The sequence below is a fragment of the Pinus tabuliformis genome, chromosome 6, assembly GCF_031772625.1.
Source record: "Pinus tabuliformis cultivar Carrire ecotype Pingquan chromosome 6, CPIR1, whole genome shotgun sequence".
NCBI classification, from domain to species: Eukaryota; Viridiplantae; Streptophyta; class Pinopsida; order Pinales; family Pinaceae; genus Pinus; species Pinus tabuliformis.
The window spans coordinates 569,890,340-569,905,169 of record NC_142292.1 but is presented as its reverse complement, the minus strand read 5'-3'; the positions used below and the strand labels follow the sequence as shown (position 1 = coordinate 569,905,169).

At 35.7% G+C, this 14,830-nt stretch overlaps 1 protein-coding gene and 2 pseudogenes across 1 annotated transcript; 2 read left to right on the top strand and 1 right to left on the bottom strand.

Annotated features, from left to right (window-relative positions):
- The first annotated feature begins 4,567 nt into the window (after positions 1–4,567).
- Positions 4,568–5,477, top strand: LOC149259791 (glutathione S-transferase TCHQD-like; annotated as a pseudogene).
- A 1,140-nt stretch (positions 5,478–6,617) lies between these two features.
- LOC149259789 (glutathione S-transferase TCHQD-like) lies at positions 6,618–9,604 on the top strand (annotated as a pseudogene).
- On the bottom strand, positions 6,761–7,426 carry LOC149259790 (uncharacterized). The gene is made up of 2 exons (XM_089455195.1): positions 7,400–7,426; positions 6,761–7,210 (listed from the first exon to the last, which is right to left on the bottom strand). Exons 1-2 carry the CDS (start codon positions 7,424–7,426, stop codon positions 6,761–6,763), a joined length of 477 nt encoding a protein of 158 aa, XP_089311321.1.
- Positions 9,605–14,830: the final 5,226 nt, after the last annotated feature.

Here is a 14,830-nt window from a genome sequence, read left to right as displayed (position 1 = left end):
TTCTGACTTGTATGTTTCGTTAATTTATTTAACATAATCTCTTTGCAAAAAAACTTAAAACAGAGTAGGCCAAAGCTTTTTTTAGGAAGCGATGCAAAGTATCTGTATTTAACATTGCTGTGTGAGTAACCAACATAATCTATACAGTGTTATGGAAATTAATAGTCTCTGCGGGAAAAAAACCTAATATAATCCACACAATCTAATCCTCACGGGGAAGGTTTTGCAGGAATTTAAAGGTTTTCTTATGTTATAAAATCCTAAGCTAATGTGGGTGTCCTAGGAAATAAGCATATAACCTCTTCGCTAATAGTTAACAAACGCCATGAAGCAAAACATGTTGCAAGGTACAAACACTTGGAAACCTAGGTAGGGACCAACCAGTGTCAATTTGTCTAATTTGTCTATTATATTGAATAACGATATATTGCTACTTTAAGAATCATCCAAAATAAAGAAAAGATATACCGGAGTTTATATTTCTCTGAAAGAAATTGATACACCTGTGATCTTTTAACGCTACAAGAGGCCATGATCTAATGGAAGAAAAAATATGACAACAGTGTTTATATTCCTCTGAAAGACATTGATACACCTGTGATCTTTTAAGGCTATATGAGGCCATGATCTAATGGAAGACATGCTGATACACCTGTGATCTTTTAAAGCTATAACAGACCATGCTCTAATGGATCTAGGCAACAAAACATTCTGATACACCTGTGATCTTTGAAGGCTACAACAGACCATGATCTAATGGATGGTTCACAACTGGATTTATTTCATTGAATAACTTAAGTATAACTCGCAACAGTATTTGAGAGATGTGAAATCTCTGGTATGCTTCTCTTTTGGCCAATTATCAATCAAATATCATCATATCACTGGTGAGAATTGAATCTGAAAATAATTATTTGTTACATACTGGAATCCATTATTTTTGTTCCATACTCGAACCCATTATTGAAATGCAAAAAAATGGACTGATAAATCTATGAACATGCCATTCTAAGATTTGTCCCCTGCTTGATATCAATCACAAAGTTGCAGTAAACAATAGATTTAACATAAGAAGTGAAGAAATATAACAGTCTGGCATCTCCACCCATGTGTACTGTGAAGTCTATGGGAATAATCTTGGAGGAATTGGCATCAAAGAAGAAATCTGGATTCTGAGAAGCAGGAATGAAAGGAAACGGTTGAATTGTTAGGGTTGTAGAAAGATACTCTGTTTCCTCTGCCACTATCCATCCTCCCGGAACTGAATTGATAATTCCAATATGCGTACCATAGTAATACATCTAGTAATTATGGCAAAAAAAAAAATCTGAGGTAGCAGTCGACATGGCACAAAAGCTATACCTTCAAAGTTATGGTCCAATAAAATGTTTGAAAAATAATTTTTTCAATAATATTTAAAAATAAATATTTATTTCCAAAGTTAAACATTATAACTTGGATTGATCAATACTAAACTAATAATGATCAACAAACTATAATGGCAAAGACTAATAAATATAAATTATATATATATATATATATATATATATATATATATATATATATAGTAGATTAATATCAACCCTCGTTTAAAAATGAAACACCATTTACCTTTATCTCGAGATTTAGTAAATTTGGTTAAATAGTTAAGGAAAATGTAAATTTTTATTTTTAAATAAATATTAAAATTAACTTAAAAATATACACCAATAAAGAATACATAATTAAGCTACAACTTAAATAATATCTTAACTAATTCTCTCTCATGGCAAACACTTTAACTCATCAAATGTTTGCTAAATCTAATGGTGGTTCACTAATTTGACTAATTACTCACACTCTGGAATTGGACTTGTCTTATTGAATAACACATACCAGATATCGATGGAATCCCATCACCTAAATTTCAAAAAAACTAGCGTGTTAAGTTTTCTCAGAATATTTTCTTTGTAATCTGACTTGCACCCTTCAAAAGAAATAATACTCCCATGAACATGAAAATATGTATTCAATTGCTGGTTCAGTCTTGTTGTAATAGTTTCAGAGATACATATTCCCATATGAAATTTGGACGTCCATTGCTGGATTAGTCCTGTAATTCCCATATGAAAATTTGGATTCCATAGCCGGATCTTCCGTATTACAATAGTTTCAGAAATACTGGATTTTATTGCTCGATAAACCATGTTTTAATAGGGATTTTACAATAGTTTCAGAAATACTAGATTTTATTGTTGGAAAAACCATGTTTTAATAGGGATTTTATCTAATGGATGGTTCACAACTGGCTTTATTTCATTGAATAACTTAAGTATAACTCGCAACAGTATTTGAGACATGTGAAATCTCTGGTATGCTTCTCTTCTGGCCAATTATATCACTGGCGAGAATTGAATCTGAAAATAATTATTTGTTAAATACTGGAACCCATTATTTTTGTTCCATACTCGAACCCATTATTGACATGCAAAAAAATGGACTGATAAATCTACGAACATGTCATTCTAAGATTTGTCCCCTGCTTGATATCAATCACAAAGTTGCAGTAAACAATAGATTTAACATAAGACGTGAAGAAATATAACACTCTGGCGTCTCCACCCATGTATACTATGAAGTCTATGGGAATAATCTTGGAGGAATTGGCATCAGAGAAGAAATCTGGATTTTGAGAAGCAGGAATGAAAGGAAACGGCTGAACTGTTAGGGTTGTAGAAAGATGCTCTGTTTCCTCTGCCACTATCCGTCCTCCCGGAACTGAATTGATAATTCCAATCTGCGTACCATAGTAATAGAACACAATTGTGTTGTTGTCATGTTTGAATCTCTCAATGTTGGGGTTCTTGACTACTGTGTATATCGTCACTGTAAAAATCAAGGTTTTGCAGGAATTTAAAGGTTTTCTTATGTTATAAAATCCTAAGCTAATGTGGGTGTCCTAGCAAATAAGCATATAACCTCTTCCATAATAGATAACAAACGCCATGAAGCTAAACATGTTGCAAGGTACAAACACTTGGAAACCTAGGTAGGGACCAACCAGTCTCAATTTGTCTAATTTGTCTATTATATTGAATAACGATATATTGCTACTTTAAGAATCATCCAAAATAAAGAAAAGATATACCGGAGTTTATATTTCTCTGAAAGACATTGATACACCTGTGATCTTTTAAGGCTACAAGAGGCCATGATCTAATGGAAGAAAAAATATGACAACAGTGTTTATATTCCTCTGAAAGACATTGATACACCTGTGATCTTTTAAGGCTATACGAGGCCATGATCTAATGGAAGACATTCTGATACACCTGTGATCTTTTAAAGCTATAACATGCCATGCTCTAATGGATCTAGGCAACAAAAAATTCTGATACACCCGTGATCTTTGAAGGCTACAACAGACCATGATCTAATGGATGGTTCACAATTGGCTTTATTTCATTTAATAACTTAAGTATAACTAGCAGCAGTATTTGAGAGATGTGAAATCTATGGTATGCTTCTCTTCTGGCCAATTATCAATCAAACATCATCATATCACTGGCGAGAATTGAATCTGAAAATAATTATTTGTTACATACTGGAACCCATTATTTTTGTTCCATAGTCGAACCCATTATTTCCATGCAAAAAAATGGGCTGATAAATCTACGAACATTCCATTCTAAGATTTGTCCCCTGCTTGATATCAATCACAAAGTTGCAGTAAACAATAGATTTAACATAAGAAGTGAAGAAATATAACACTCTGGCATCTCCACCCATGTATACTGTGAAGTCTATGGGAATAATCTTGGAGGAATTGGAATCAGAGAAGAAATCTGGATTTTGAGAAGCAGGAATGAAAGGAAATGGTTGAACTGTTAGGGTTGCAGAAAGATACTTTGTTTCCTCTGCCATTATCCGTCCTCCCGGAACTGAATTGATAATTCCAATCTGTGTACCATAGTAATAGAACACAATTGTGTTGTTGTCATATTTGAATCTCTCAATGTTGGGGTTCTTGACTGCTGTGTATATTGTCACTGTAAAACTCAAGGTTTCACAGGAATTTAAAGGTTTTCTTATGTTATAAAATCCTAAGCTAATGTGGGTGTCCTAGCAAATAAGCATATAACCTCTTCCCTAATAGTTAACAAACGCCATGAAGCAAAACATGTTGCAAGGTACAAACACTTGGAAACCTAGGTAGGGATCAACCAGTCTCAATTTGTCTAATTTGTCTATTATATTGAATAACGATATATTGCTACTTTAAGAATCATCCAAAATAAAGAAAAGATATATCGGAGTATATATTTCTCTAAAAGACATTGATACACCTAAATTGTTGATTAAATGTAGCATTGAGGCTTCTCCAGTAATTGAATGCATCAAAGTGCGATTTTATAATAGATTACATACTGAATGAAAAAATCTGTCCCGTCTCTGAGAATAATTTACCAGCCTAATTTTTCCCTTTCACATTGCTATATGCATCACATTCATTGCTGTCGAAAACAATAGTAAGAAGTAGGTCTATGAATTATCTATTGCAAGGTCTGCGAACTGTAAGGCATTCAATATGATGGATTTTTATTACCATCCCCTTTCACTTCACTGCCAAAAGGTATGATTGGTGATGGAAGAGAAAAATACAAAGTATAACCCCCACATTGTGGATCCTTTCAAAGCAAGGAATTTGGATGCAGAGTTTTTCAGGCAAAGTCCTAATGGTAGCATTCCTGTACTAATCACCGCGGATCAAGTTTTCTGTGACTCATTGACTATGATTCGGTAAGTTTCTTTCACCTACAGAATGTATAATATTTGAATTATTTTCAGAGGCCTTATTGATGTCTATTTCATGATTCGTATCCTATCAATTTTTATTGGTAAACATGTATCTTACCAAGATTGGAAAGCCTTTAGGCCATAAAAGGGTAGATCAAAGCAAGGTCCAGGAGTGGCTAGAGAAGATTGATTCATGGGACTCGAAACTCTTCACGCTAAATCCCTATCCAAGTGATCACGCTATTCATTTTTTTAGCAAATTCAAAAGGCAAGGTGTCATTACTCATCTTGTGGAAAATCCTGATTTGGCAGAAAAATATCACAACAAACTTCAAACCATGCATGCCATGGAGGAAATGTTGAAGGATCAGGAGGCTTTGGCTTCAAACACGAATGAACTTATAAGGCTACTTAATGAGGTTGAGAAACAACTTACAAACACACAGTTTTTGGCTGGAGCTGAGTTTTCTGTGGCAGATTGTGCATTTATCCTTGTGCTTGCCAAAATAGAGGTTTTGAAGTTGGACAAAGAGTATTTTTGGAAGCATCCTCGTCTTATATATTACTTCGAGTAGATGAAGGAAAGACCAAGCTATCAGACTGTAATAGGCCCATATTCCACCTTTTTTGGAAAGATGAAAATTTTATTGCCTTCTATCTGTAATATGAGCATCAGGAGATTGCTACATAACTACTAGTATGCATGGTATTATTTTGTTGTCCTCTATCTATAATATGATCATGAGGCTGTTGCATAAATATAGTATGCATAGGATTATTTTGTTCTACATGATTACAAACTATATAGAACCCTCAACCCCTTAAATGACCAAGCAAGCAAGCAATACAATAGTATATTCGTGAAGCTTGTGAAGGGCCTATTGAGATTTTTATGCTAGTCGTGAAGCTTGTGAAGGGCCTATTGAGATTTTTATGCATGCTATAGAAATTTGGCGAGCTCTATTGTAAACAAATTCATAGGCAGACTAGAATTTTGAAGTGGGCTTAGCTATTGGTTAAGCCACCGAAACTATTGATTCCTTTTTTTTCTATGGGAATGTTAATTGTCTTTGACAGCGAGCATACAGGCTAAGCTTTTATTTGTGACTTTATTATATTTTCTTTGTAGTTAGCTTGATAAATGCAAACAGTGAAAGACTTGGCAATGGTACTTAAATCAATCAGCTTTAGGAGCATCACAAGAACCAATCAGTATGCTATATAATTTCGACTTTAAATTACCATTACAGATCTTCTGACAAGTTATTCTAGCAGCATTTTCTAATCAGTGTGCTATGTAATTTCGACTTGAAATTACCATTACAACTCTTCTGACAAGTTAAGCTAGCAACATATTCTAAGCACTACTTGAGGCATAATATCTTCCAACATATTTCCTTTAAAAGATGTGACTGAAGCTGTTATCCAGTATTGGTAATTTTCAGAGGAAGTAATCCTTTCAATAGACTAAAGCAAGAAAGAACATAGAAGATATATTTTGTTACTATTGGGGGATAAAATGGAAAATAAACTCATGGCTTATGTCAAATGGAAGAAAAAATATGACAACAATGTTTATATTCCTTTGAAAGACATTGATACACCTGTGATATTTTAAGGCTATACGAGGCCATGATCTAATGGAAGACATTCTGATACACCTGTGATATTTTAAAGCTATAACAAGCCATGCTCTAATGGATCCAGGCAACAAAACATTCTGATACACCTGTGATCTTTAAAGGCTACAACAAACCATGATCTAATGGATGGTTCACAACTAGCTTTATTTCATTAAATAACTTAAGTATAACTCGCAGCAGTATTTGAGAGATGTGAAATCTCTGGTATGCTTCTCTTCTGGCCAATTATATCACTGGCGAGAATTAAATCTGAAAATAATTATTTGTTACATACTGGAACCCATTATTTTTGTTCCATACTCGAACCCATTATTGACATGCAAAAAAATGGACTGATAAATCTACGAACATTCCATTCTAAGATTTGTCCCCTGCTTGATATCAATCACAAAGTTGCAGTAAACAATAGATTTAACATAAGAAGTGAAGAAATATAACACTCTGGCATCTCCACCCATGTATACTGTGAAGTCTATGGGAATAATCTTGGAGGAATTGGCATCAGAGAAGAAATTTGGATTCTGAGAAGCAGGAATGAAAGGAAACAGTTGAACTGTTAGGGTTGCAGAAAGATACTCTGTTTCCTCTGCCACTATCCGTCCTCCCGGAACTGAATTGATAATTCCAATCTGCGTACCATAGTAATAGAACACAATTGTGTTGTTGTCATATTTGAATCTCTCAATGTTGGGGTTCTTGACTACTGTGTATATCGTCACTGTAAAACTCAAGGTTTTGCAGGAATTTAAAGGTTTTCTTATGTTATAAAATCCTAAGCTAATGTGGGTGTCCTAGCAAATAAGCATATAACCTCTTCCCTAATAGTTAACAAACGCCATGAAGCAAAACATGTTGCAAGGTACAAACACTTGGAAACCTAGGTAGGGACCAACCAGTCTCAATTTGTCTAATTTGTCTATTATATTGAATAACGATATATTGCTACTTTAAGAATCATCCAAAATAAAGAAAAGATATACCGGAGTATATATTTCTCTGAAAGACATTGATACACCTAAATTGTTGATTAACTGTAGCATTGAGGCTTCTCCAGTAATTGAACGCATCAAAGTGCGATTTTATAATAGATTACATACTGAATGAAAAAATCTGTCCTGTCTCTGAGAATAATTTACCAGCCTAATTTTTCCCTTTCACATTGCTATATGCATCACATTCATTGCTGTCGGAAACAACAGTAAGAAGCAGGTCTGTGAATTATCTATTGCAAGGTCTGCGAACTGTAAGGCATTCAATATGATGGATTTTTATTACCATCCCCTTTCACTTGACTGCCAAAAGGTATGCTTGGTGATGGAAGAGAAAAATACGAAGTATAACCCCCACATTGTGGATCCTTTCAAAGCAAGGAATTTGGATGCAGAGTTTTTCAGGCAAAGTCCTAATGGTAGCATTCTTGTACTAATCACTACGGATCAAGTTTTTTGTGACTCATTGCCTATGATTCAGTAAGTTTCTTTCACCTACAGAATGTATAATATTTGAATTATTTTTAGAGGCCTTATTGATGTCTATTTAATGATTCGTATCCTGTCAATTTTTATTGGTAAACAGGTATCTTGCCAAGATTGGCAAGCCTTTAGGCCATAAAAGGGTAGATCAGAGCAAGGTCCAGAAGTGGCTAGAGAAGATTGATTCATGGGACACAAAACTCTTCATGCTAAATCACTGTCCAAGTGATCATGCTATTCATTTTTTTAGCAAATTCAAAAGGCAAGTTGTCATTACTCGTCTTGTGGAAAATCCTGATTTGGCAGAAAAATATCACAACAAACTTCAAACCATGCATGCCATGGAGGAAATGTTGAAGGATTAGGAGGGTTTGGCTTCAAACACGAATGAACTTATAAGGCTACTCAATGAGGCTGAGAAACAGCTTACAAACACACAGTTTTTGGCTGGAGCTGAGTTTTCTATGGCAGATTGTGCATTTATCCCTGTGCTTGCCAGAATAGAGGTTTTGAAGTTGGACAAAGAGTATTTTCAGAAGCATCCTCGTCTTATATATTACTTCGAGCAGATGAAGGAAAGACCAAGCTATCAGACTATAATAGGCCCATATTCCACCTTTTTTGGAAAGATGAAAATTTATTTCCTTCTATCTGTAATATGAGCATCAGGAGATTGCTACATAACTACTAGTATGCATGGTATTATTTTGTTGTCCTCTATCTATAATATGATCATGAGGCTGTTGCATAAATATAGAATGCATAGGATTATTTTGTTCTGCATGATTACAGACTATATAGAACCCTCAACCCCTTAGATGACCAAGCAAGCAAGCAATACAATAGTATAGTCGTGAAGCTTGTGAAGGGCCTGTTGAGATTTTTATTCTAGCCGTGAAGCTTGTGAAGGGCCTATTGAGATTTTTATGCCTTCTATAGAAATTTGGTGAGCTCTGTTGTAAACATATTCACAGGCAGGTTAGAATTTTGAAGTGGGCTTAGCTATTGGTTAAGCCACCGGAACTATTGATTCCTTTTTTTCTATGGGAATGTTAATTGTCTTTGACAGTGAGCATAGGGGCTAAGCTTTTATTTGTGACTCTGTTATATTTTCTCTGTAGTTAGCTTGATTAATGCAAACAATGAAAGACTTGGCAATGGTACTTAAATCAATCAGCTTTAGGAGCATCACAATATCACAAAAAACTTCAAACCATGCATGCCATGGAGGAAATGTTGAAGGATAAGGAGGCTTTGGCTTCAAACACGAATGAACTTATAAGGCTACTCAATGAGGCTGAGAAACAGCTTACAAACACACAGTTTTTGGCTGGAGTTGAGTTTTCTGTGGCAGATTGTGCATTTATCCCTGTGCTTGCCAGAATAGAGGTTTTGAAGTTGGACAAAGAGTATTTTCGGAAGCATCCTCGTCTTATATATTACTTCGAGCAGATGAAGGAAAGACCAAGCTATCAGACTGTAATAGGCCCATATTCCACCTTTTTTGGAAAGATGAAAATTTTATTGCCTTCTATCTGTAATATGAGCATCAGGAGATTGCTACATAACTACTAGTATGCATGGTATTATTTTGTTGTCCTCTATCTGTAATATGATCATGAGGCTGTTGCATAAATATAGTATGCATAGGATTATTTTGTTCTGCATGATTACAGACTATATAGAACCCTCAACCCCTTAGATGACCAAGCAAGCAAGCAATACAATAGTATAGTCGTGAAACTTGTGAAGGGCCTATTGAAATTTTTATGCTAGTCGTGAAGCTTGTGAAGGGCCTATTGGGATTTTTATGCCTGCTATAGAAATTTGGTGAGCTCTGTTGTAAATAGATTCACAGGCAGGCCAGAATTTTGAAGTGAGCTTAGCTATTGGTTAAGCCACCAGAACCATTGATTCCTTTTTTTTCTATGGGGATGTTAATTGTCTTTGACAGCAAGCATACGGGCTAAGCTTTTATTTGTGACTCTGTTATATTTTCTCTGTAGTTAGCTTGATTAATGCAAACACTGAAAGACTTGGCAATGGTACTTAAATCAATCAGCTTTAGGAGCATCACAATATCACAACAAACTTCAAACCATGCATGCCATGGAGGAAATGTTGAAGGATCAGGAGGCTTTGGCTTCAAACACGAATGAACTTATAAGGCTACTCAATGAGGCTGAGAAACAGCTCACAAACACACATTTTTTGGCTGGAGCTGAGTTTTCTGTCGCAGATTGTGCATTTATCCCTGTTCTTGCCAGAATAGAGGTTTTGAAGTTGGACAAAGAGTATTTTCGGAAGCATCCTCGTCTTATATATTACTTCGAGCAGAGAAGGAAAGACCAAGCTATCAGACTGTAATAGGCCCATATTCCACCTTTTTTGGAAAGATGAAAATTTTATTGCCTTCTATCTGTAATATGAGCATCAGGAGATTGCTACATAACTACTAGTATACATGGTATTATTTTGTTGTCCTCTATTTGTAATATGATCATGAGGCTGTTGCATAAATATAGTATGCATAGTATTATTTTGTTCTGCTGATTACAGACTATATATAACCCTCAACCCCTTCGATGACCAAGCAAGCAAGCAATACAATAGTATAGTCGTGAAGCTTATGAAGGGCCTATTGAGATTTTTATGCTAGTCGTGAAGTTTGTGAAGGGCCTATTGATATTTTTATGCCTGCTATAGAAATTTGGCGAGCTTTGTTGTAAACAGATTCACAGGCAGGCTAGAATTTTGAAGTGGGCTTAGCTATTGGTTAAGCCACCAGAACCATTGATTCCTTTTTTTTCTATGGGAATGTTAATTGTCTTTGAAAGCGAGCATACAGTCTAAGCTTTTATTTGTGACTCTGTTATACTTTCTCTGTAGTTAGCTTGATTAATGCAAACAGTGAAAGACTTGGCAATGGTACTTAAATCAGTCAGCTTTAGGAGCATCACAAGAACCAATTAGTATGCTATATAATTTCGACTTTAAATTACCATTACATATCTTCTGACAAGTTATTCTAGCAGCATTTTCTAATCAGTGTGCTATGTAATTTCACTTGAAATTACCATTACAGCTCTTCTGACAAGTTAAGCTAGCAGCATCTTCTAAGCACTGCTTGAAGCATAATATCTTCCAGCATATTTCCTTTAAAAGATGTGACTGAAGCTGTTATCCGGTATTGGTAATTTTCGGAGGAAGTAATCCTTTCAATAGACTAAAGCAAGAAAGAACATAGAAGATATATTTTGTTACTATTGGGGGATAAAATGGAAAATAAACTCATGGCTTATGTCAAATGGAAGAAAAAATATGACAACAATGTTTATATTCCTCTGAAAGACATTGATACACCTGTGATCTTTTAAGGCTATACGAGGCCATGATCTAATGGAAGACATTCTGATACACCTGTGATCTTTTAAAGCTATAAACTCTTTTAGCTGATTACTCTCCCAGGAAACAGTCCTGCCACCTCACACATGCTACTGGCAAGATGCTTCCTTCTCATCTATTTCTACTCAGCTTAACACAACATCATTTCTTCATAGAATGAGACTGATGATCAAACACTTGCTAATAGATATTAGATTGTAACGCATATTGAATTTCATGGACAGGGCAGGTAAGGCATTTCAAATATGGTGAAGGATAAGGCATTCCAAACATAGAGAAGGTATTTCATTTCAATATGCTGATCAACTTACAGAACAGTAGCTTGTTCCCCAGGAATCACATCCCGTTAGGTAGTTCCCCAGCCACACCAGACACTTCGTACCCAGGCCAGGCAAGATATTCCTTCTATGCAAACTGTGCCAATCCCTTTGAAGCATAGCCATATTCTAATCTAGTGCAGTTTAGAGTTAGACTCCCTGGCTTACCCCTAGAGTTTTGGCATGAACCTGGCCTTGCCATGATGAACTTCCACTAATTTTCTCCTATAGCAAAGCCCAACCGACGGCCAAACCCACCGATATGCCCTCGACTGATACATGACGAAACTGCAAAGAAGTCACTATTGAATTGAACATGCCTGAACCTCAGTGGCTATACCTTAGTTCAGGGTAACTATCACAAGAAATCCACCCTTAACTGTAGCTGAAATTCACATAAAATCTAATGCAGATCATGAGTGGGTAAAAAACATTATGCACACACATTCCATTCCATTGGTTATGACTAACTAATTCACCTCATTTGTTGTTGCTCTGTAAATATTTCTGAAAATCAAATAGGCTGTTTGACTAAAGGATCGCATAAAAGAGAACCTAGTCAGTCCAGGCAATCATTTTAGGAATGCTTCCAGTGGTCAAGAAACTAATTTTGAGAGTAAAGAAAGCTGCTATGTTCAATGGAGTTCCAACATCAACTGATAGACTTAGCACATTTAGTGAACCCAAAAGCATTCTACAACACAGGTGGAGAGGGTGGGGTGAGCCACCATGTTTATGTTTGCGCATTGAATCTAAATGCGAGATTAGGTATATTGAATATGGATACTACCAAAACCCATCTGAACCTAGGTTTGATATATCCCTACAAATTATCAGGCACAAAGATGCACATATTTAATTTGTGCAAACGGCCAACAGACCAAATGCAAAAACCCAAAAGAGAAACCTCAACTCTGCAACCTAGAGGCGCATCTCAGAACTGGATTCAGATGAGCATGTGATAGTTGATGCTCTAACATAACCAAGGAAGGAAAGCGTGATTGGATCAAGCATTCGCATATATTAAATCCAGTTACATAACATAAATAAGAAACCATAACAGAAAGAAGAAGAAAGAAGGGCAAGAAACACTGACCACTAAGAGTTTTCCAACCAAAAGACCTCTGAGTAGAAATCCCACGTGTGAAGTAGATGAGTACAAATATTGATATCAACAACACAAGGATACGTGGGCTACGCGACCCTCATGCAGGGAAGAAAGACACAAAACCAGGGAAGAAAGACACGTTTCGTGCGGCCCTCGTCGGTTCAGTCATGGCCAAGAGTCTCATCGCCAGGAGGCCTAGCCTTTCATAGCCCATAGCTAGATCCTCCCTCTTTGTCTTTTAGTCGGTGGGAAAAAAAGACATTTTTCCATGAAAAAAAAACATATTAAACCAACGGCGGAAAACACCCCAATCGTCTAACACAGAATCAATGGCTCAGGATCGCACACGTCACATTTTAGGGATGTCTTTCTGAGAGGGAACGCCTTACGGCGTAATTATGGTGAGCCTAGCGAAATAATATCATATAAGACATATCAAGATGGGTTCAACTGGTAGTTAGCATGAAGGTGAATTTGATGCGCTTAAAGTGCATGTGCTGTTTGTTATGGTGATTATTGTCATCTTGAGGGTGTGGATTAGATATTTGATGCAATCAAAGTTTTAAAATTTCAATTTTGGTTTGGAAATAGTTGAGGGTTGGTTTTGACTCTGAGTCGGTATTGATTCGGCCTGTTTGATTTCAATGACTTGGTTGTTGTAAAAAATACATTAAATATTTTTATTTTTTATTTTTTAGAAAACATAATTTTAAAGATTTTCATTCATGTTTCCAACACACAAAGCTTTAGAATATAGAGAGAAGACAACATATGATCAAAGTAGGCTCATGAATATATCCATTATATCAAAATGGCACCTAGTGCATTGTCCAATACAAAGTTCATACTTAGCCACCAATGCCAGGATTCTTTTCTACCTCAGCCTAAGGACAATCACTAGACTACAACAACAATAATACCAATTCTCTGCCCCTACTGAAGTCTCAAAACCCTTGATTTAATTCTGGTCAAGCTCCAAAAAAACATAGGTAAATATGTATTTATTAGCCCATTGCAAGAACGTTTGCCTTTTTAAAAACATTGTATGACTCAATAACATTGTATGACTCAATTCATTGTTTCAGTTTTCTAATTCATGCCACTAGGATAACCATACTTTGGCCTTGTAATTTTCAAGACTTTCTCACAGTGATAGATTACTTTAAAGCTATAAATATGCAATAAACAACAACCCAACCATTGATATGTAGGAGGCGGAACAACTTTTGACAAATGTGCTTCAGGATTTTTGTCAAAGCGCCGAGCCGACCGAGTCATTATCGAGTCGACTAAGTCAATGACTGGCTCGGTAACAACCCGACCAGCGGTTCCATTTCAGCCACCGAGCCAACCTGGCCAAGCATTGGCTCGATCTGACTCGGCCGAGTCGGAGTCGACTCGACTATTTTGTAAAACAATGGATGCAATCTCTTGAACATTTATTCTCGTCAAATATATAAGTTACATAAGTTTGTTGTAAAAGCTAATGAACTTCAATGGTAGAAGAAAAATGACCTATTGCACTCAATTTAGAATTTTTAAATCTTCTTCTCTATATTGGAGTGTATTTTGGAAAAGTGTCAAATTTAAACATACCTTATACATGAAAAGGCTACTATTGATGTGTGTGTAGTAAACACATGTTGGAACCTAATATATTCGTTCCTTGGGAAAGCACAATTTGGAACATATCATGCTCTATTAATGACAATCTACATGAATTGTATTTAAACAAGAGTTTATATTCTTTCTTCCCTCCATCTATGTTTATGGATGATTTTTGGGGTATACCTTCTCTTGGGTTCCAACCAGAGTTTGTATTCCTTTTGCCCTTTATTTATGTTCATGGATGATTTTGGTGGTATTTCTCTTTTCCGTTCAAGAGATTTTTGTTGGAATTATGGTTCCGTGTTGTCCTTGATGGAAACCAAGACTGAATTTTCTGACTTAAAGGATTTACTTCATGATTATCCAATTATGTTGAATCATTTGTCTTTATCAATAACTAATCCTTTTGAAACCCCTCACATTCAACAAAGCCTAGCTTAGTTGTTGACAGGGCCATGAGAATGCATAGAGGAACACAATTTCAAAGGAGCACAATTTTAG